The sequence below is a fragment of the Rhynchophorus ferrugineus genome, unplaced genomic scaffold (genome assembly GCF_030347505.1).
Source record: "Rhynchophorus ferrugineus isolate W39M unplaced genomic scaffold, kcgeb_rfMv2 rfM1, whole genome shotgun sequence".
NCBI lineage: Eukaryota > Metazoa > Arthropoda > Insecta > Coleoptera > Curculionidae > Rhynchophorus > Rhynchophorus ferrugineus.
This window is the reverse complement of record NW_027472580.1, coordinates 25548271-25571792: the sequence shown is the minus strand read 5'-3', so window position 1 is coordinate 25571792 and position 23522 is coordinate 25548271. Positions and strand designations below refer to the sequence as shown.

The 23522-nt window shown below is 32.2% G+C and overlaps 1 protein-coding gene across 2 annotated transcripts in view; it reads left to right on the top strand.

The window, feature by feature from the left end:
- LOC143206558 (potassium voltage-gated channel protein Shaw) overlaps positions 1-23522 on the top strand; it is a 334396-nt gene that overhangs the window by 302668 nt on the left and 8206 nt on the right. For both annotated transcript variants that reach the window (XM_076419165.1, XM_076419164.1), the window contains exon 7: positions 2643-2775. In XM_076419165.1, coding sequence (XP_076275280.1) covers positions 2643-2775 — 133 coding nt within the window. The remainder of the gene's footprint in view (positions 1-2642; positions 2776-23522) is intronic.

Genomic DNA, 23522 nt, shown 5'->3' with positions numbered 1-23522 from the left:
CCCCATACCCAAATATTCGTGAATGTTATGATGTACATGTTCAGTTAATATCTTTAGGATGTCCGCTATTTCATTCAATTTCAATTTATGACCATTCAAAATCATTTTGGTGGATTTTTTAAATGTTTTCGTCGGTAATAACCTCTTTTGGGCGTCCATTGCGTTCACCGTCTTCGGTACTCATTTCACCACGTCTAAACTCAGCATACCAGTCCTTGATGGTTGATTTTCCTGGGACAGTGTCCGGAAACTCGGCACCAAACCAAGTATTTTGCTTCGACTTTATTTTTTCCCTTCAAAGAGCAATATTTTGCTTCACAAAGTTGCTTCACTCAAAATCCTATAATTCACAAACTAATGATCCGACAGCTGTCAAATTTATACACGCATCTTTTGAGGATTAGGACTAACTAAAAAACATATGGATTTAGTTCTAGTAGCGCCATCTATGTGTCAGACCGGAGACTTTTCAATTGACCTGTTTTATATATTTATATGTATTTCATAAAAATAAATAATAAATATTATATGATAACACATCAAACTAAAAGAGGATGTGCTCATTTTAAATTAGATATATTGTCGAATTGTAAAGCGCAACCCTCTGGGAATTCTGTCGTTCCGTTACTAAGTCCGGTCAAATCCCTTGGGAAACTCCATAAACTTTAATAATTCATGCAAAATACTATATTTCCTGTACGATCCAGGTCCCTCGAATATAGATATTGCTTGTAAATACGTTTCGTTTTCGACGAAAAAATACCTTTCAGGAAAACAGCTGGTATGTCGTTAGACCAACATCTTCGGAAAATATTTTGATACTGGTAAAATATACATTATGAACATGTTTGTTTATCAAGTTGTATCAAACAAATTATAACCCTCAGCAAATTTGTGAAGGCTGTTTATGATTTTATTAGCTATTAAAATTGACGAATTACTGGAATAGGTTATTCCAGAGTTGTACATTTTCTTATTATTCATATTTGGCTCACTATTTATTAATTTCTTTACCAGCGATTCATGGATATTGCAATTAGATTAAGACATTCATTAGGTTATCGGGTATAAGACTTTAATTAGAGCTTGCTCGTGACAGAAGGGCTGTCAGTTAGTCATCAATTTTTAATGCACTTCTTTAGTCACGCCATTGAATGAGTAGAAAATAGTCTCAAATTCCCTATCGCGACCAGAACGGACGTTGGATATTTTTTAACCGACTTCTTGGACTTCGATTTTCAAAATTCTTTTTTTATTCGAAAGGGTGCACTTCCGAGACGGTTCCATTGGAACCAAATCGGGATCTCTTGAAGGGAAGGGTTCCCCTATCGACGGAAAAGTTCAAATTTCAAAGGCGTATAAACTTTTCACATATTTTTTACAGAGCTAATGTGACGGAAGTTGAAGAATCGGAAGTCATGTAGCATATAAGTCCGCGTAGAAATATTACAGATAACTACTTTGAAGGTGTAATGGTTAAAATGTTTAGCTCCCAAATGTAGATCGCTGAGTCGATTCCCGTCGCAAACAATAACTTTTTGTTTGTTGTTTAGTTAGAACTTACAATTTTAACACAAAAAAATATTTTAAAATAAAATATGTACATAATAATCGTAATAACTAAATAAAATCTCTAAATAAGCCGGTGACGAGAAATTTGATTAGTTTTTAGTTTTTAGTGAGCTTCTTACTTATTTTGTTTATAAAAGATCGTACCGTTCCATATGTTTATTGTTTTTCAGTCAATCTTTCCCCTTATTAAAGGAAATATTTATAGGCAATATTTAGATCTATTGAATTTTACACTTTGGAAATAATAAAATACACCAGTTCATTTTATTCTCTTAGGTTACCGAAAACGTTGATTTCATTCTAATTTCATGGTACATGTTTGTTACCTATGGTGAATAACTTTTTTTATTCTTCAGTAAGTAGGTCCTCGAAATCAGCGAAAATGGATTAACAGAGGCTCATATATCGAATTTCTGACCAACTAACGTTATATTCCAAGTTACCAACAGAATATAATTCTTAGTTCCATATACTGTATATTTTTTCTCTTTCCTTTTTGATTATCACGTTTTAGAGCTAAATATTGTATTTTGGTATTATAGAATGAATGAAAAAACTATACAATATGTGTGTTGACACAATAATAGACACAACATATAGGCAACAATAATTAGACTTAAATTTAATTGGTTCACGTTGGACGACGTTTCGAATATATTTTATATGAAAATTAAATGTAAGATATTTGTGAAGTTTACCCAAAAATGTTACGGTATTAATTACTTTGATTAACTCTAAGGTACGATGAGTGATAAATGATTGTGCGAGCTGTTTCACATTATTACGTATTTTTGAACTATATGATTTGGTTATATTCAGTAACATGGTTTCATAATATATTTTTTGTAACTATATATCTGTATCTGAACGAGACATGTTAAGATATATGAATCAAAAATGTGTGGCTGTAATGTATATGTTTTAACATTTGGTAACGAGTTAACTGTTGATACTGATAATTTTTGCAATATAAAAATAATTATATTATTCTTATTCTTATCAGTTACTTAACTTTGAAACTAACCTAGTTTTGAATATATTTTAAAACATTTTATTTTTCACTCTTTCAGACATTCCCCTGGATTGAAAATTCTCATTCACACATTCAAGGCGTCAGCTAAGGAATTAGCCCTGCTGGTGTTTTTTCTCGTTTTGGGTATTGTTGTCTTTGCAAGTCTAGTTTACTATGCGGAGAAGTTGCAGGTAAGTCAAACAACATCAAGATAGTTTAGTTTAGTTTGCGTTTTCTTTAGTAAAAGGGAATATTTTCTCCATATTGTTCCTAATAGGTATACTCCTATTATCTTAATAGAAGAGGTGGTTTTAGGTTTTTTAAAATAAACTATTCATATAGTAATGCTATCAGGAAATAGTTGAATGTTATTCAAACAGTCTATACATTTGTTATTACACATTTGTTTATTACGTCTCTTTTGGTGACTTAATAAGAGTAACTTTAGTTTTAAATGCTACTAGGAGAAACACAATTTTCAATTAATATTAGATATAATATCACTTTTAATGTACAAGAATGTTTTGGGAATATTGAAAAGTTTGATTTGTATGCTATTAGAATATAAGATAAATTGTGGTTTAACAGAAAAATACAACAAATTACTCTGTAAAAATGTGACGATATACAGCTTTTGATCTGAATTTTCAATCAGGCATAAATAGATCAACTTACTTCCAATAAGAATGACATGAATGGCATAATGGTAGAGTAGTAGGCTTCGGCATTTCGTTCTTAGACAAACCTATAGTTTATCTTTAGTTCTTGAATATGGCAGCTTTCAACAACATTACAAAAACTTTTAATTTTCTTAACAAAACAATTTCATTTTACGAAATAAATGAAGACTTATTTGTAGGCGATACAAAACAATACCGAGGATTTACAACTATCAGGATTCTAGTTGGGTAAACTGTATGGGCATTTGGTTAAACTTTTTAGAGGAACAGCATATAAAGTATACCATAGTTTGTCTGTCAGAAATCATTATTTTTTGCAATAATGAACTTCGTAAAACAATCTTATAAGATAACTTAAACTAGCTCAGATCACTTTTCGTCATGATAATGTTATTTCCAATCAGGTGGATTGATTTCGTTCAGATATTTAGCAGATGATGGATGCATAGAAGCAGAGACTTCAGCAGAAGTTGAGGACACCAAAAGTGGGGAAACTATCTCACACATATAGAAATTTGAGTTAACATTTCATTTCGGTTCAATTCATAACTATATATGTATATTAAAATATAGGATTATTTAGTAAATATTAGTATAGGATTGGGTCAGCGGTATTATCTGTACAGTGGGTCCAACAAGTTGCCACTTCTTTTTCGTCAAATATAATAAATTTTTGGAGTAAAATATAAGTTTTTGTTTAATACTTCAAATATTAATTCAGTTATTTTATGAAACAAGTTTAAAATGAATATATTATCTTTATCCATGTTAAATGATTAGGTTTATTATTATGTAGTATTGTAGTGTAGTATTGAACAAATATTTTATTAAATATAATTTATTTTAACATTATAATACATCAAATGTATTTATTATCGAAGAAGTTAAAAATACAATTAATTTTACAGCCGTAAGAATTTATTTACAGCCGTAAGAATTTATAGGTTAGAGTTACTTATATACAGTTAGTGTTATTTATCTCCTCATATATCTTAACCAAACATTCATGTATATTCTGAACAATAACACACATGCTCATCAGCTTTCACAATCTATAATACAATTCCCTACAACTAAAGTATATTAATTGTATGCTGACCTTTAGTGGTTAGTCTTCTTTCATCACCCTGTCTTGGTAATCGTCAGCATTGAATCATAAACCAACATTCATAGTCGAGTGAATAACTAAGCTGTTTGTTTCCAATATATCAAAAACTTGCTGAAGATACTACTATTTGTCAATTTCTTTGCAATTTCTTCCTTAATTGCAGCCTTTGTTGATGAACTTGTTGGGAGATTGTCCACCAGTGTACTATATATATGGTAGATATTCTGTATTGTACATAACAATAACTGATCATTCTTCCTAGTTCTTAAAAAGCTGATTTTCAAACTACTGCAAAGAAAATTTATGGTTCATTTCTTCATGGTAGTCACCCTTGGACTTATTGTCACACTTGGAATATTTTAAAAGCAATTTCTGGAAGTTCCATTAAATCCGTTCGTGGGGTATTTTTACACCACTTAAATCCTATATTGTCCAAGAATGTATGAACGGATGTTCTACATCCCTCAAAGAGCTTTATATCTTTTTGACTTTTATGGATACTTTCCAGACTAACAATTTTCTCTGAAATAATTGTATTAAACTATGTTTCTATTGAAGAAACTACTTACTGTTTTATACATTTCGTATATTTGATCATAAACGCATAAATTCGGTTTATTTTTGGCTAATTTAAGGTTATATTATTCTTTATATTCTTAGATGTGTTAGTGATTGTGGCCATACTAATATACAGTGCAGCTGCAAGGCGTAAAAAATATTTTCAATAAAAACTGCGGCGATTTCAAATTTATTAAAACAAGATTTGCCGGTTTATAACCCGTATTATAAAATTTTGAAGAATTTTCAGACTTTTGGCAAACGGACAACTTTTGCAGGCTCATTCCGTTACATGTTCGAACTTCTCTAGCAGCTTTCTATCTCTTTTTAAATAGAATAAAATGACAAGGATAATATTGTCTGACTATGAAACGAATTTACAACTATAGACAGACACATGTTGATACTCGTGTACTGCGTCGTATAAAAGTCGGAAACTTCTTCACAGGAAAACTCTCGATTTTGCCTTTTGTACACCTGGTTGTACTTCTTAGAATCAATCCTTATTTATAAAGAACTAATTTTGATTAGAATTTAATGACAAAAATGGAGAAAAACGCCTACTTAATTTACTTCCACGCTCAAAAAATGACGACCAATGTAAAAACAAACGCACCATAGAAAGGCTTCTCGGCTTTTGGCAAAGCGATTCAAACAAGTAAAAGTCTCAAAACATTTTCCAAAAAAGGTTAAATCTGTATCCTCTCCGTGGTTGAATTACAATTCCAAATTACCCTTAGTACGTAGTTACAGCATATTTGAAATCATCAAAAACACCTAGATTTAAATGAAATATAAATCATGGTAAAGAATTAACCACTTAGTCTCGAGAGATTATTTTCAATATTTAATATATTATATATTCTAGTCACGATTAGATGACAGTGGCCGGTAATTTTAATCAGTATTTAACATTTTTAGACAGAATATAAATTTATGAAGGTACCCATAAATATTTGACAGCCAACAAATTATCCATCCTTTGTGACAGTGAAACCAAAGTACCAAAGTGCGCTCGTTGGTGTTCATCTGTCTCTCCCAAGTTTCTCCAAGTTTCTCGATATTTTGAAGACAACTACACCGAAAAGCCATCTAGCAGAAAAATAAATTCATGAGATGCGACATAATCAAGAGGGCGGTCATCATTCCGAACAGACACGAAATATTTAAATTTCGGCCGTTCCGCTTGTTCATTTATGCCTATCCCCGTGCCATTTCTCGGATGTTTTCGTACCGTGGCATTTCAATAATGTTTGTCTACTTTCGCCAATTTGAATATCACAAATTAGCGTCGCTTGTTTACGTTCCAACGCCCTCTTAATGTCGACGTCTGGCGAGATTTTTCGTCGGGATTTAGTTCCAGACAGAAGTATAATGAATTTTAACATTATTCTGTTGTTTACTAAGACCCCATAGGATAAATTGTACCATCACAACAACATTTCAACTGGTGCAAATGTATTTATTATATATGTTCTTTTGCGATGAAATTAAGAAACATTGCAATAAAATATGGATATATATAATATGATAAAAATGATAAAATACAAACTTTAAAAAAGCGAGGTTACGCAAGAACACTTAAGAAGTGGATGTTATCATTTAATGATGATAAATATATTTTTTATATTACTTACTATTCTAAGCAGCTTGGAATAATACTCCAGAAATTAAGAGTACAACTAAAGAATTAATTATCCAAAAGAAGTGAAGGAAATGGTAGCTGAAAAACGTAAATTACGAACAAAATGGCAACAAAACAGAACACCTGAAAATAAAAATAGTTTAAACAATATAACCCAAAGACTGAAAAGAGAAATACCGGAAATAATAAACAAAACTATAAATTACTATCTCAGAAATTTAACAGATGATAAAGAAACTGATTACTCACTCTGGAGCTACAAAATATCTAAAGCGCTTATGTCTACAGGCCACCTACAAGAGACCTATGTGGGAATTGGGCACCTGACAATCGCCAAAAAGCAGAAGCATTTGCTGAATATCTAGAAAAAACTTTCAAACCAAATGAAGCTAAAATTGAACATACTTTACCGGACATAGAAGCTGAAAATTGGATGATTGAATTGGTCACGCCACGTCAAGAGTTAACCAAAGTTATTAAAACAACCCCAGGAAATCACCAGGCTACGATTTAATAACAGGAGAATTACTGTAAAAACTACCAAGAAAGGGAATTATAAAACTCACCAACTTGATCAATACAGCATTTAGATTAAAACATATCCCAGATATCTGGAAGATGGCGGAAATTATAATGATCCCAAAATCTAGGAAGTCACCAAACGAAATAAAATCCTATAGACCTAAATCACTGCAGCTAGTAATATCTAAGATTTTTGAAAAATTCCTGTTGAAAAGAATAAAACCGATCATAGAGAGAAAAAACCTAATACCAACACACCAGTTCGAGTTTATTAACAAACACTCAACAATTGACCAGGTCCACAGAATAACAGATGTTATTGAAAAAGCCTACGAAAGTCAAAAAGTATGCTCAGCTATATTCTTAGATGTAGCACAAGCCTTCGATAAGGTTTGGTATGAAAGCCTTGTTCATAAACTACAGAAAATGCTACCAAAACAACACACCGAACTATTAAAATCATACATTACAACCAGAATGTTTAGAGTCAAGCAAGAAGAAGCTTACTCTACAATAAAAGAAGCTAAAGCAGGTGTACCACAAGGAAGTGTACTGGGACCAATCTACTTTACACTTGTGATATACCACAAATTGAAAATATCACGATGGTTACATTGCATTGAAAATTATAACAGGCAAGTGACAATATAAATAATTGGACACAAGCTTGGAAAATAAGAATTAATGAAAGTAAATCTGTACATGTGCAGTTTACCTATAAACAGACCGTACAAGCACCAATAATATTAAATAATACTATCATTCCATATAGCAACAACGCTAAATATCTCGGAATGAATCTCGATGCAAAACTTCGCTGGAAGGAACATATAAAGAAGAAAAGAAAAGAACTGGAATTGAAATATAGGAAAATGTACTGGCTAATTGGAAGAAAATCACAATTATCAGTACATAATAAATTGCTATTATATAAGCAAATATTGAAACCTATATGGACATACGGAGTTCAATTATGGGGATGATCTGCAGAGAGTAACATTAATAAAATACAAATTTTTCAGAACAAAGTCCTGAGAGGTATTGTGGGTGCACCCAAATACTATAGGACTGATTATCTATATCGAGACCTTCAGATACCCACAGTCAGTCAAGAAATCAAGAGAATTGCAAGGGGGCATGAAGAAAGACTCCATTCTTATACTAATATTGAAATATTGCAACTTTTAGGTACCACCAGAACAGGACAAAAGAACCAAACCATCTGATCTTGTGTAGTGTTGTGTAGTGAGGTGCATATATTAAAAAATTTAGCAGTGACATGTATAAGCATTATTTCACCAGAGACTGAGTTAGGGTTGATGGGTCCTCCTAGTTATATATCTAGATTTAAGTTAGCTTAAAGACAAATAGTAGACAATAGTAAGACAATTGTTAGACGGAAACGACTAGTAACAATATATTAATTAAATAATAAAAAATACTGTTCTGATGTACTTGCATTAATACACAAGCAAGACGAATACGGTATTAATACATCAGTTTGTATTTCACAAATTAAAATAAAACTAAACTACTTAAGCTAAAATTAAAAACACACTTATGCACTAAACAAGTTCGTGTGGTTTGGTTCGCTTCAATCTTCTGATTTCCCGCGTGTTGTCCAGTAGCTGTATTGCTTCCACGTTGCTGTGCAACCTTATTTCATGTCTTAAGTTAAAATCGTGAATTACTTCGTGTATCCATTTGATTTCGAGGTCATCGTGCAGTTCTTCTTTGGTTACGTAACTATAACCATTGGTACTTAACCGTAGACTTCCGTGATTCGTTACGTTAGATTACTAGATGAATTGATGTCTTAGTTTACCGATACTCCTCCCTCATGTTCCTTAGTAGGTCGGACCAGAATTTTTAAGATGTTCGCTATTATATGCATTATATAATATTTTCGGCAATTTATTCTTAACCATCTACATTTTTTGGATAGAAACTTTAAGCAATATTTTCAGACATAATTTAAATACTTATAGCTATGAACCAAGTCTATGAATGAATATGCAAAATTTAACAATAGAAAAATTTTTGAGAGGCAACTGAACTATTAAAAAGCCTAACTTTGATACATTTGATCCTAATTTTTTATTATAATTTAATTTATTATTATTTATTTATTCAGTCTTTAGGGTAAATGATGTGGCTCGGTGAATGGAGGTAAATCGAAATGAAACAGTGGTGTTTACATTATGTGACCGTTATTTAGTGGTTATATAAAAAAATGTGAAAAATACAATTAGATAAAACGGATGGCAGTGGTGTTACCTGGAGTCGAGGCTTGGGCAGTCGATGGCGGCACGTCTAAACCAAACGAGGGTTGAGCACTGAATGAATCGCAATACCCTTGAATAACATCCCAGATAAACGTCTCGGGGTTGCCGCCAGCTATTCGTTATCGGGTTCTAGTTGGCGCTGCTAGCACCCCGCCCGTGTTCAACATCTGGGATTATATTTCTGGGTATTTTGTAGACCGTTATTCCACGATGTAAAATTCGACATGCCTCAAGGTCGCTACAAGTCTATACAGACTCTAAAATCTAACACTAATAATTACGAAACGTCTAAAATTAAGATGCTTATCATTAATTTTCCATATTTCTTACTGAATTTAGAAACTTATGATGATGCTGTTTCGAAATATTCCAATTATCAGTTTGGATTCCAAGGATTTAAAAATGGTAAACTTCAATCAAAAAAATCAATGACAAAATTAGTTGGAGAAAAAACCCGAAATTATTGAAATGTGAGACTAAAATCCAGCACAAAATTTTAGAGATTTCTCAGATAGCTGAGCTGTTGACTCAACTGTTTCTGGGCGTTAACTTGAAAACTCAAAAATTCCATTAACTATTAATTAACTGACAAGTTTCCTGTAGAGTTTGTGACTGATGATGAAAAGCGGATCTAATACAACAATCCTAAGCTCAAATAGTCATTGGTTTATTTAGAGAGACCATCTTATTCGCTATAATTTGCCAGGGTTCTCTTGATTTATTGGATTTATGTAACATCCAACTAGCGAGTTTAATAGTGACAATAATTTCGACGGGACGGTTTTCCTCCCAGGTATGATTATAAATGTTTGTAAATATGTTTATCAATACCAATATATCGAAATTGAATAATAGAGCAGAATACATGTAAGTCTCTAATGTCAAGATTTCCAGTTCTTACTTGCTGAAAGTTGCCAAGGTTCTCTTGATTTATTGGATTTATATAACATCCAACTAGCCAGTTTAATAGTGACAGTAATTTGGACGGGACTGTTCTCCTACCAGGTATAATTATAAATGTTTGTAAATATGGTTATCAATACCAATATATCAAGACTGTAACATTATATAAGTTATAATTGTTACACATTATTATATTAATAATCAGGCTGGATAAGACTGAAAGCCTTTTGGGATAATTTCTAAGCTAGCCACTCGCCATTCGATAACCATGGTTCTGAGTCCAAATCAAGCAGTAGGTCCAGCCTCAGAACTCCAAATCAGTAATGTAAAATTAAGTTATATGCAACAAAAAATATTCAACAGACTGACTTCTTATTCTTGTATAGGATAAAGATTGATAAAGCAGGGAGGTAAATGTACAGAAAAGTCAGGCTATAAAATGTCATTATGTTTAGTAAATTCCCATTTATTTTAATAACCCAATTAATTGGGATGTTATTATTAGAAAGTTACTAAAAAGGGAAGCTTTTAGGATATTTTAATATCAAAATGTTCATATGAAACTACGTGAGTTAAAATATGATAATCCTACATACCCGGATCAAATATTAGTTGGACTTTAATTAGAATAGGGTAGTAGATAAATTCTAAAGTTTGTACGTTAACATTTTTCTAAAAAAATGTTAACGTACAACGAAATAAAGATATAACGAAAAAAAAAGAGAATAAAGCGTCGGTTCTTGAACAATTAAAAACAAATGGAATGTATTAGATACTGTGACATAGTAAATTAATCAATTAATTAATTATTTCGATCGTCGTTTTAAACACCTAATCCCTTTGAACCATGTCATTAAACGAAATCGATCGTAGAGCCCTTATCCTATATCATTGTAATTAACGTATTAAGTACATTTGTGCTTGGTTAAAATCATAGAGTTTGGCATACTTCTTGTGGAGACTATATAGTAAGTTTAAGATGTGCCTTCACTTTTGGTTAGCTTCCCTCTTCTCATTTAACAATTGAATTTGAGAAATGGAATTTGTTTTTTTTTTGCACCACTATTGTATATCTTGATTGTATACATGATTAGCAGGAGCGTAACGAAAGCTGAATGCTGCATTGTTTAACGATTCACGAGTGACAATAACCACAGCACATGAAGTGACATTTACAAAACATGTTAAAACATTATTGGCGAAGATGAATAGTGGGCGAAACCCAAAATTAACGGACTGGGACGAATGAACATTATAAATAATTCTGACTAGACGACATAAAACTACTGCGGCAAATCGACTGCAGAACTCTACACTCACTTGTGCAATTCTGTCGTGACAAAAACGGTAGAACGAAAGCTACACAAAGCTAGTATTCAATGAAGGGCTGCGATTGCAACATTCAAAACGATGGAAGCCAACACTAAGTTGAATATGAATAGATAACTCCGAAATAATCTTATGACCTGGACCGTCTGCTTCTTATGGTCAAGCATGTGCAAGGTTCCGTTATGATTTGGGCACCAATATGGTCAGTTGTCAGTTGGTCCTCTCATTTACATCATTGACAGCAAGCCTTATTGCCGTCAACCTTGCCTCTTAATTTGATGAGCACCAGAATATTACCAAACATCTTCACTGGACAGCATATAAGCCAGACTTCAACCGAACTGAATTATTACGTGGAGTTTTAAAGAGTGAGGAGTAGATTTCGATCTCCGACATCATGGAAGTAATTGGCGAATGATTTAGAACGAGAATGGTGGTTCAAGTGGAAGTCAGGTAATCATATTATTTTGTCCATCCTCTATATATATATATATATATATATATATATATATATAATATATATATATATATATATATATATATATATATATATATATGTAATATCCAAAACCACTTACACTGATGACTTATCATAAGAATAAATGTATTAAATTGTAATCTTTACCGGATCTGCTAGGTATTCCAAACATCTCTTCATGTGATTATTAATTTATTGCTTACTTATCGTGAATAGATAAGATTTAATTGTTACATGAATATTTTATAGTAAACCGTGTTTCTTGGGTGTATATGTTGAATCAGGTAGGATACAGGTCAGGTAGGTGTATGTCAGGACAGGATATTGGTTGGGTATTCCTATTCATTACAATTAAATAATATCTGGATCTGGAGCTGGATCCAAACATCACCGAATCATAATCAACTAAGAACTACTTGTATTGGCTACAGTAAGACTGTCTAAATTATTTCGAACTATTGATCAGTTATCCACTAAAAATCTCTTGAGCAGCTTGTACAAATTTGCAAGTTTAAAGAACTTCGTCAGCTCGAAAATTAAATGGAATAATTTAATACTTAAGGAGCCATGTAGAATGATAATTGTCTGATTGATGGATGATTTATGATTCATACTTTGATAGTTCATACTTTATTTTTGATTTTTATGAGATTCATGATAAATTCTGATTCATTCTTCCGACCATTAAAATATGAATGACAACAATTGTACTTAGTTATCACCACGTGATCATGTTTTTAACTCGCCTTTTTCCTGTATTTGGAAAATGCGAAGATACTGAAACTAGAAGGAGATCTCAAAGACTGCAGAGTGTATAATGACATATATCATATGAGGTCTTTATTAGTATTAGCCGATGAAACTAGCCAGCAACGAGCCGCAACTAGTGACTGAGTACATCACAGTATGGTCAATTAAAGTAGCGCTTGGAAGAACAAGGACGTTACTGGTACTGGATACAGATACTGGAGAACTTTAGGAAGATAGATAATTTTCGAAAGGCGCTGCGCTTAAAGTTTTAGTTTCAAATTACATGTATTCACTGTAATTTTCACTTTATATTTTCCAAAGTAACCTGTCAGTAGTTATGAAAAGTGTAAAGAAAAAGCTAGAATGTTATTTAATTAAAACATAAATTTAATTGTTATTGTTTATATGCTTTAAGTGCTCTATAGGGTAGCTATAAAGTTTTAAAAAAAATTTGATAGCAGCATGCATATTATTGTAACTTTGATGAAATATTTATTAAATCTTACTTAAATGTAGAACATTGAAAATATCAAAAGGTCAAACGTAATATTTTCCTTTCGAAATCAAATATATTTCCGGCCATTAAACTGAAAAAGTATATGCCCTCAGGGATATTTATTTTCCTGCTACATAGCCGGGGCTAGTCCCGTAGGAAATACCTTTAAGCTAAGGAGTTTATGTAAAAAAGGCATATATTTCTGAATATTTTATGTTCAGTCGATGAAGACCCGATGACAATTTTGCGCTTATGTTTAGCAATAAGAGATGTTATGCGGCATTATTCGAAAGGCCCTTTTGTTTCTATAAATATTTGAGATTCGCTTTGTACAATAATTAATAATACAGCGTAGTAATAAAGAAGTTTATTAAATATAGAGCAACAACTGAAATATTCTATATAGTTCTATTATGGGTATTATTATTAATTTTATTTCATTCACATAACAGGTTAATTGAAAAGTCCCCGGCATGACACATAGATGGCACTATTAGAGTTAAATCCATATGTTTTTAATTAGACCCTCAAAAGATGCGTTTATAAATTTAATTGCTGTTGGATCATTAGTTTGTGAATTATAGCATTTTGAGTGAAACAACATTTATTATTGTGAAAAAAATGGATAAAAAGGAATTTCGCGTATTGATAGAATATAGCTCTTTGAAGGGAAAAAATACAGTTGAAGCAAAAACTTGGCTTGATGCCGAGTTTCCGGATACTACCTCAGGAAAATCAACCATCAAGGGTTGGTATGCTAAGTTTAGACGTGGAGAAATAAGCACAGAAGACAGTGAACGCAATGGACGCCATTTAAAAAATTGACAAAATGAATTTGAATGACGTAAATTGAAATTGAATGAAATAGCAGATACTTTAAAGATATTAACTGAACATGTACATCATACAATTCACGAATATTTGGGTATGAGAAAGCTATGTGCAAAGTGGGTGCGAGCTCACTATTGACCAAAAACAACGACGAGTTGATGATTCGGAGCAGTGTTTGAAGTCCAATTCCATCCATTCACTCCAAATTCCAACTGACAGCCATCCGAGTGGACTGCGCACGATGATATTTTTAATATTATTTGAATATTTTTAGTATCTATATCAGTAATAGGTACATTTTTCGCTATTTCTCACAGCTTCGATCAATGTCTTTCGCAATGTTTCATATAAAGGTAAATTGAAAAGTCCCCAGCTTACCATATTAAAACAAATTTTTTGGCAAAATTAGTTTTTTTATTCAACATAATTGCCTTCAAGGGTTATTATATTCACTGATTATATATATTCACTGATTATAGCGACCCTCCAACTTTTCCATACAATTTTTGTAGTACTATTTGTCCTTTGCTTCAAGATAAGTCTCAGCTTGGACTATTACCTCTTCATTAGATGAAAATTTCATCCAAGCGAGCTTTCTTTTGAGATCTGAGAACAGGAAATAGTCGCTGAGGGCCAGATCTGGAGAATACGGTGAATGAGGAGGCAATTCGAAGCCTAAATTCATGGATTTTTGCCATCGTTTTCACTGACTTGTGACACGGTGCATGGTCTTGTTGAAGTAGCACTTTCTTTTTCTTTAAATGCGGCTATTTATCGGCGATTTCGTCCTTCAAACGGTCCAATAATGCTATGTAATAATTGCTCTTGACGGTCCTTCTTTTTCAAGGCAGTCAATGAACATTGTTCCATGCGCATCTCAAAATACACATGCTATAACCTTGCCAGCCGACTGTTGCGTTTTCCTCGCTTTGGAGTGGGTTCATCGTGTGCAGTCCACTAGGATTACCGTCGATTGGACTTCGGAGTGAAATGATGGAGCCATGTCTCATCCATTGTCATATATCGTTGCATAATCTCGGGTTTATTATGCTTTATTACGATCCTCTTCCAACACTGCTCCGAATCATCAATCCGTCGTTGCTTTTGGTCAAAAGTGAGCTCGCACTGCACCCTCTTTGCACAAAGCTTTCTCATACCCAAATATTCGAGAATGATATAATGTACACGTTCAGTTAATATTTTTAGAGTGTCTGCTATTCCTTTTAATTTCAATTTACGGTCATTCAAAATTATTTTGTGGAATTTTTAAATGTTTTCGTCTTTAACAACCTCTTTTGGGCGTCCACTGCATTCACCGTCTTCTGTGCTCATTTCGCCACATCTAAACTTAGCATACCAATCCTTGGTAGTTAATTTACCTGGAGTAGTGTCCGGAAACTCGACATCAAGCCAAGTTTTTCATTCAACTGTATTTTTCCCTTCAATCAATAACATGCGAAATTACTCCTTATCCATTTTTTTTCACAATAACGAAAATTACTTTACTTAAAATGCTAAAATTCACAAACTAAGTCGGATCTTAGGACTTAGGAAGGTCGGGGACTTCTCAATTCACGTGTTAGGTTTTCAATATAATCTTGATTTAACATTTTCCACTCATCTTGGTTGGTATTTTTAGTTGTTCAACAGTTTTAAATTATTTACCTTTTGATTATACAATACGTACTAGTCACCCTAACAATTTTCAATAATGTCTGAATCAGCGGAGCTATCCTCTTTAAAATTTGAATATTGTTTTCTGAAAAATATTGTTTCACGAGTTTCGCAGTATGAACAGTAGAAATGCTGTTAAAATTATTTTTGCTGAAAAAAATAATTTTGATCGGTAATTTGTGTTCCACATTTGGCTCGATCCACAACTATCAACCCTAACTCTTCCTTGATGAATTTAATATGGGTTATACTATTTATTTCGATATAATCATGACGGTAATACTTGGAAGTATTTAAGTATAGATCAGATCATTTAAAGTAATAAACAATTGGGTGGAGGAAGTATTATTTATTGGACTACTATAGGTAATGCAGCCAGAAATAAAATCCATTTCTAGGAAAATTAATCAATCAATCATATTAAATTAATAGAGCAACGGTTAGCTAAGCTTTTATATATGCTACATTAACCTTTTGACTTTACCTATGTTATATAGTATTAACGTGTTTAATCAATCCAAATTATCTGCCTAGTTTAATTATTTGTTCTCCATTTTTTCTACCTAGAATACATGCTAAAAAATTAATATATCAGCCTTTTTTGACAATGAAACACATTATTTACCTATATTCTTAAATGAACATAAATTGTTTGTCTATCAGACTTAGGATATGAGGTTTATTTTAACGTCTGGTAGCTGTCTATTGTCAGAATGTCCCTGTCTTTAGAAACATTATATTCAAGTACTAAATACCCCGCGATATTTTTTATTCTTAATAGCCTTTATGATGTTTAAAATCACATAAATATATTTGCTGTCTGGTTTGGTACATTTAAGTGGTACTTTGTTCATTAAATAGAAAATCTGAAATACATTTGAAATTAGTATCAAAAAAATTATTACAGAAAAATCTTAATAAAGTGTATAATTACTAATACGAATAGTTATTTTCCTATTGTCTCGGCTTCTCCAATTTTCAAAAACTCATCAAATATCTTAAAATTTAAATAAAACTCTTTTTCTCCGATTTCTTCAAATATCTCTAATTTGAAGAAATCGGAATGATTAAAAATTGTTCTCTTATGGAGTAACTGCAGAGCATACAATGATGTACATGTATATCACACTGACTCACACTATCAACCACTCTGGGCATCGCACAATGGTCAGTAAGAGTAGCGCGTGGAAGATTAAAAGCATGGGGAAGCCATATACTGCAGATATTTATAAGGGTAGATAATTGTAGAAGGGCGCTGTGCTAAAGCTTTTGTTTGAATTTTCTTAATAAACTTTAGTTCGATATTTTCATTTATGTTCTTTTTTTCACAGTTTAATATACCTCTCGATAAAGTGTACTCTTAATTTTTATAAAATATTCTTCATTTATTAGCAACCCTGGAAAAATAAACTTTATTATTATTGCAATAATTATAATAAATATTTGTAAACTGCTATGTAATTCATAATACATGTTCCTTAACAGCCTTGAAGCGTTGTTTTTATTTGAAATTTCCATTAAATTTCGGTACCCATCGCCTGCTCTCTATCAGTATAATATCAACCGAATTTCCAAAATCTATTTTAATCTGAGGGATACAGTTAACAGATCCTTTGCGCATACAGTACGCTTTTTCCCGTTGATTTTAACTCGAACAAAAAGAGTATTTCAAATACACCGATGAATTTCAATTTTTCCATTTTTCCATTTTTCCATACTACGAGATTGGAATGCTTCGGTTTTTCTTTGTCGTGAATCTGTTTGGTGTTTTCAAGTATTTTAATGTTTTAAAATCCTAAAAGTGAGTATACTGCATTCAAAATTTTTTATATGAATGGCGACGTAAAATGAACAGTAATGTCTTATATCTCATTGCATTTATAACAGGTGTACCAGAAAGTGATTACCGCTTTTTCTATTTTTTCATTTGACACATATGTCATATTATTCTACTGACATCAAGCTTCAAAGCTATATATAAAGATATACACAGATATGCATGTTATATTTTGCGAAAGTAATTGTGGTGTTACTTGGTGACGCTGGTTTAATAGGGTCAAAAATAAGTTGTCTGTGATTCACGAAACTGACATCAATTAGTTCCTAGGTATGTTTCATTAAATACATCTAAACTGTTTCTTAATTACTTATATTAGATTTATGTTTACAGTTACAATACAGTGTAATACTATAAAATACCCTAACTATATTCAATCATACGGATCGATCTTATTTAACAAACTTGAATCATGAATTGGTCGTGAATATAACGCGAACGAATGCGAACCTTTTTTTCTTATTCCATGATCACTAGCTAGAACCAAATGGTCTTTTGCTGATGTCACTTCGGGTTCTGGATGGAGTATTTTGCGGGCGATTGAGACCCTGGGTTACCACTGGGATTGTCGTAGTTGGTTTACTAGCAAGATTTGTGTATGGGTAAAGATTTAATGATGGTTTTGTCATGCTCTAAGGGGCGTATGGAGAACCTTATACTGAGCATGTTTGTGAAATTCTTCACAAACGGGATGACTGATTCAAGGTGAGTTTTGATGTTCCTCATAAACGATGGGGCACTGAGTAACGCGTGGAATTTTTGGATGGGAACAATTGGAGTAGTTCAAGTTGTCTCTCAGAGACATACCTGTACCACAACTGTGCTCCGTAGAGGCAGACTGCACGGACTAGCATTTTGTACAGAGTCGCTTTCTGGAGGATTGGAAGTTTAGTTTTTCTACAAAGGAGTGGAAATAGTAGGCTGTATACGCCATTGCTTTTGCAAATAGTGTGTTGTATTCGAGCTGAGTTTTTCTCGGGTTTATCTGCAGCCTCCAGAATTTGAACCACGCTATCGCCTGGTTTAGCTGTTTTTGTTTGAAGTTTTTGAAGTTTTTGAAGTGGTAAATCAGCCATATAGTGGTTGAATAGGACTGGGGCTAGTGGAGTACCTTGCGGGTTTCCTGCGGAAATCTGTTTACGAGAGGAGAATGCGTCACCGATCCTCAATTGAAAGGACCTACCGGCCAAGTATTAAATTGATTTTATAGCACGATAATGCGTCGCGTCATAAAGCAAAAAAACATAGAAAGCACTTGGATAGGACATATTCTCGTACCCGCCGTACTGCCCACACCTGGCCAAATAAAAAAAAATCGCGCTTACAGAGCAGCACCTTGCCAATTTCCAAGAAGTTAGAAAATAGCCCTATTAATGGTTTTGCTCAAAGGACAAACATTTTATTTAGAATGGTATACATGAATTATTAAAATAATGGGAAATATGTATGGAATGAAATGCATACTTGGTGAATGTATTTCGAAACTTAATTTAATTGCGGTCGATTAACATTTACCAATTGTAGAGTTGAGATATGTGGTGACTGATTATGATAAAGCACACTTGGTGAATGTATTTCATATTTGATATTATTTGGTCACGTTGCAACGGGAATATGCTTAGAACGCAGCGAGTTCATGCATATTGAACACAATAACAGCGAGCATGAGACAATTAAATTGCGTAATCCCACAGATGCAGGGCTACTGTATTTCAAGAACGATCAGTATTTCGCTATGATCGGGATATGTATTTTGGCCAACGAATCAGTCATGATTGGGGAAAGGTCAATGGACGAAATTTATCTTTTTTGTTTAATTTAGACATATTTTGTTTAATATATACATATATATATATATAAATATTTATATATACATATATATATATATATATATATATATATATATATATATAAATATTTATATATACATACATATATATATATATATATATATATATATATATATATATATATATATATATATATATATATATATAATTTTGAAAGATTTATATTTAATTGCTGTGTTTTCATTGATTTTCTTTCTGATTTCGATTATGTTTAGGCGTTAGTAATTATTTAAAATGAGATTTTGCCTTCAATCTTTGCTACCTATCTTGGCCAAAGAAAAGACTATTGAAACCTGATTGAACTATTGCAAATCTCAATTGCACCCAGCTAGAACCATTTCAGGAATTCATATATTTGCTATCAGTAATAAAGGAGACGAAATCTACTGCTGAAATGATAGGCTGAACCAGCTGAGCTGCAGGAATTTTTGCTTCTCTTAGATGGTACGCGTTGAAAAGAGTAATGAAGGAATGTCAATATTAAAATCCGGCTTTTGTATCGCTCTGGGTTTTATATTCTTACAATCTAAAATTTGTAACTTCAAGATCTTCCAAATGCTATGTTTGAGCCAAATTCTACATTCTACAGCTCAGTGACATAATATCAGAAGTGAAGATATTCAATTAAGATGAGGCAATCAGTTACCAGCTAAGGATCAAAACCAGAGATGCAAGGTGAAAAATGTAAATATATATAAATAAAATAAGCAAATATAGCCTTTCCCCAAAATACTCTTTGTTTTTTTTGTTTTAATTGGATTTTGTGTAAAATTTCGTAATCTTTAATTGAGCTGATTTGACTCTATGCCGCTCTGCACATTATGCGATGGGTCTCTTTAACAGAGAATATGCAAATTTAATTATGTAAAGCTTCTTTAAAGACAGCTTCTTTCGTATGTTGTCTTCATATGCAGACGCTTTAATATAATGTTACTCAAATTAAATTGTTATTAACTTTTATAAATATTTTTTATTTTTATAAAATTCTACCTAATTCAAACTAGCCTTCATTAGATATTATTGAACTTATGCCAGCGGCCATTATTTCAATTTACTTTTAATCACATCTATCCTACGACCCTCCAAGGTTGTTTATTTTGGAAGTTACAGGAAAATATAATGCAAATGTCCATTTATGCCTAATATTTAGGATGAAACATGATTGCAGTGTTGTTTTTGGAAAAAATTAAAAGGGCATATACCTTCACGCAAATTACATTGTAATAAAAATTACAGGTAGTATTCTTTATTGTATTAAGGAATACTTAGTGCATAGGCCATTATCGTGATTTTTCCGATAATTTCTGAAACTCTAGGTAAAACTGAGCATTTTACACATTTACTAACATAAGTTTATTTTAGTCTGTCAATAACAATCAAACTATTTATAGACTTGCCAATAAAAGATGCATTGAAGAAAACTTTATTCACAGGAGATTTATGTTACGAACTTGAACGAAAATATTATAACAAACAGTTGGTCTATTGTTCGCCAAGGTTTTCTAAATATAGCTCTTCATGACGTGTATTAAAATGTATTACCTGTATATATAGATGTAGAACAATATCCCTGGAAAAAAATCATGTTGATTATTTAATAGGGTCTTAGTCTCTGAATGAGAGTTCCATATTAAATTTATAAAATACTTAATTTAAACCATTATAAACACACATAAACTTACATATTTTCCCCAACAATCTATTACTAAGCTAACAACTATCAAACGTCCATTTCAATAAATTGTGAGATATCAGGTCATTTTCCAAATATTTTATACGAATTGATACCATGCTATAAGCTGAGCGTCGAAGGTCGATATCAAGTTTGTTTTTAGAAATTGATTCGCTAGATAAAGAATAGCTAAGAATCTAATAGAATCTATAAGAATCTAGTTCAGTCTTGAATTCATCCGATTTCTTGGATGGATTCAAGACTCGTAAGATATTTTAGAATTATGTATATCATTGGGTTTTTATTTGCTAACATAACAGTACACTATAAAAATTAAAACTCATAACACCGTTTGAATCTAATTCTGACCGATACAATTTAGTTAGTGTTGTAAGTGATAAGAATCCAGGGCGACTCTGTCCGACCGTTGTAAATATTAAACTGACAAATCTGCAAAATCATTAAAAATTAATCCCATAACAATTTTGAATCCTTTAAAATAAGGTATTCAATAATTTTTATAGGTAGTTTGTAGTATTAGTTAAACCTTGCTTCATCATTGTATTATATAATGCTAACATTATGTAAAATCACTACTATTACAATGAAAAACCAGCGGCAAACTTGCCCTCTTTTTTTAGTTGTTTTTGGTGTGTAGTTGCAAGATTGTTCAAGAAAGCAGTTACCGATAAAGAACTGCCAGGGGGACAAAACAGTTCATATACCATGAATTAGTGCATCGCTTAAAGAATTCTGAAGGATATAAACATGCTCTTGCACCTGGAATGGGAAGTTCTATCCCACCCAGACATAGTGTTCTCTTAATTCAGGTATTACAGGATTACACAGTTTCAAAAGTCCGAAGTGCGAAAATAGATTAATGGCTGAATTGCTGTCAAATCTTTTGACACTGTATCGCTTTTCATCTTTTTACGAGCATCGAAAGTTTAATAATATTCTTGCAAACTAGCCAATCAATAATAAAAATATGTGAAAGGCAGCCTTTTAAACATTTATGGATTATATTATTACTAGTTGGACCCATATTAGTCTCTGATGTAATAACTTTTATATATTAACACAACTGTTTTTGTATAAAATGAGTATTTTGAGTATGTGTCCCCTTCTAGTGTTTTCCCAGAGTTGTATTATTTTGATGTTGACATGAGTCTGTTATCATGTCTCCTTGCAAATTTTTTTGGTTTTCTGAGTGAGTCGGTATTTGAAAACCTCGATATAGTTCTGTCCTGAAGTATCTCGGTACATGTACAATACTACTCGTAAAATTATTCCCATAACAATTTTGAATCCTTTAAAGTAAGGTATTCAAAAATTTTTATGGGGAGTTTGTAGCATTAATTAAACCTTTCTTCATCGTTGTATTATATAATGCTAACATTATGTAAAATCACTACTATTACAAAGAAAAACCAGCGGCAAACTTTGTCAGATTGTTCAAGAAAGCAGTAACTGATGAAGAACTGCCAGGGGGACAAAACAGTTCACATACGATGAATTAGTGTATCGCTTACAGAATTCTGAAGGATATAAACATGCTATTGCACCTGGAATGGGAAGTTCTATCCCACCCAGACATAGTGTTCTCTGAAGTCAGGTATTACAGGATTACACAGTTTCGAAATTCCGAAGTGCGAAAATAGGTTAATGGCTGAATTGCTGTCAAATGTTTTGACATGGTATCGCTTTTCATCTTTTTACGAGCATCGAAGGTTTAATAATATTTTTCCAAACTAGCCAATCAATAATAGAAATATGTGAAAGAGAGCCTTTTAAACATTTATGTATTACATTATTACTAGTCGCATCCATATTAGTCTCTTATGTAATAACTTTTACATATTAACACAATTGTTTTTGTATACAATGAGTATTTTGAGTACGTGTCCCCTTCTAGTGTTTTCCCAGAGTTGTATTATTTCGATGTTGACATGAGTCTGTTCTCATGTCTCCTTGCAATTTTTTTTGGTTTTCTGAGTGAGTCGGTATTTGAAAGCCTCGATGTAGTTTTGTCCTGAAGTATCTCGGTGCATGTACAATACTACTCGTGATTTTGTTTTCGAAAACTAGTATTAATTGTGTATTACCATATAAGTCTTACTACTAGCTTAAATAATAGCAATTTATTATGTACTGATAATTATGATTTCCTTCTAATTGACCAACACATTTTCCTATATTTTAACGCCAATTGTTTTCTTTTCTCTTTTACATGTTCCTTCCAGCGAAATTTTCTATCAAGATTCATTCCGACATACTTAGCGTTGTTGCTAATATAAACCCGAAACATTTTGACCGTAAT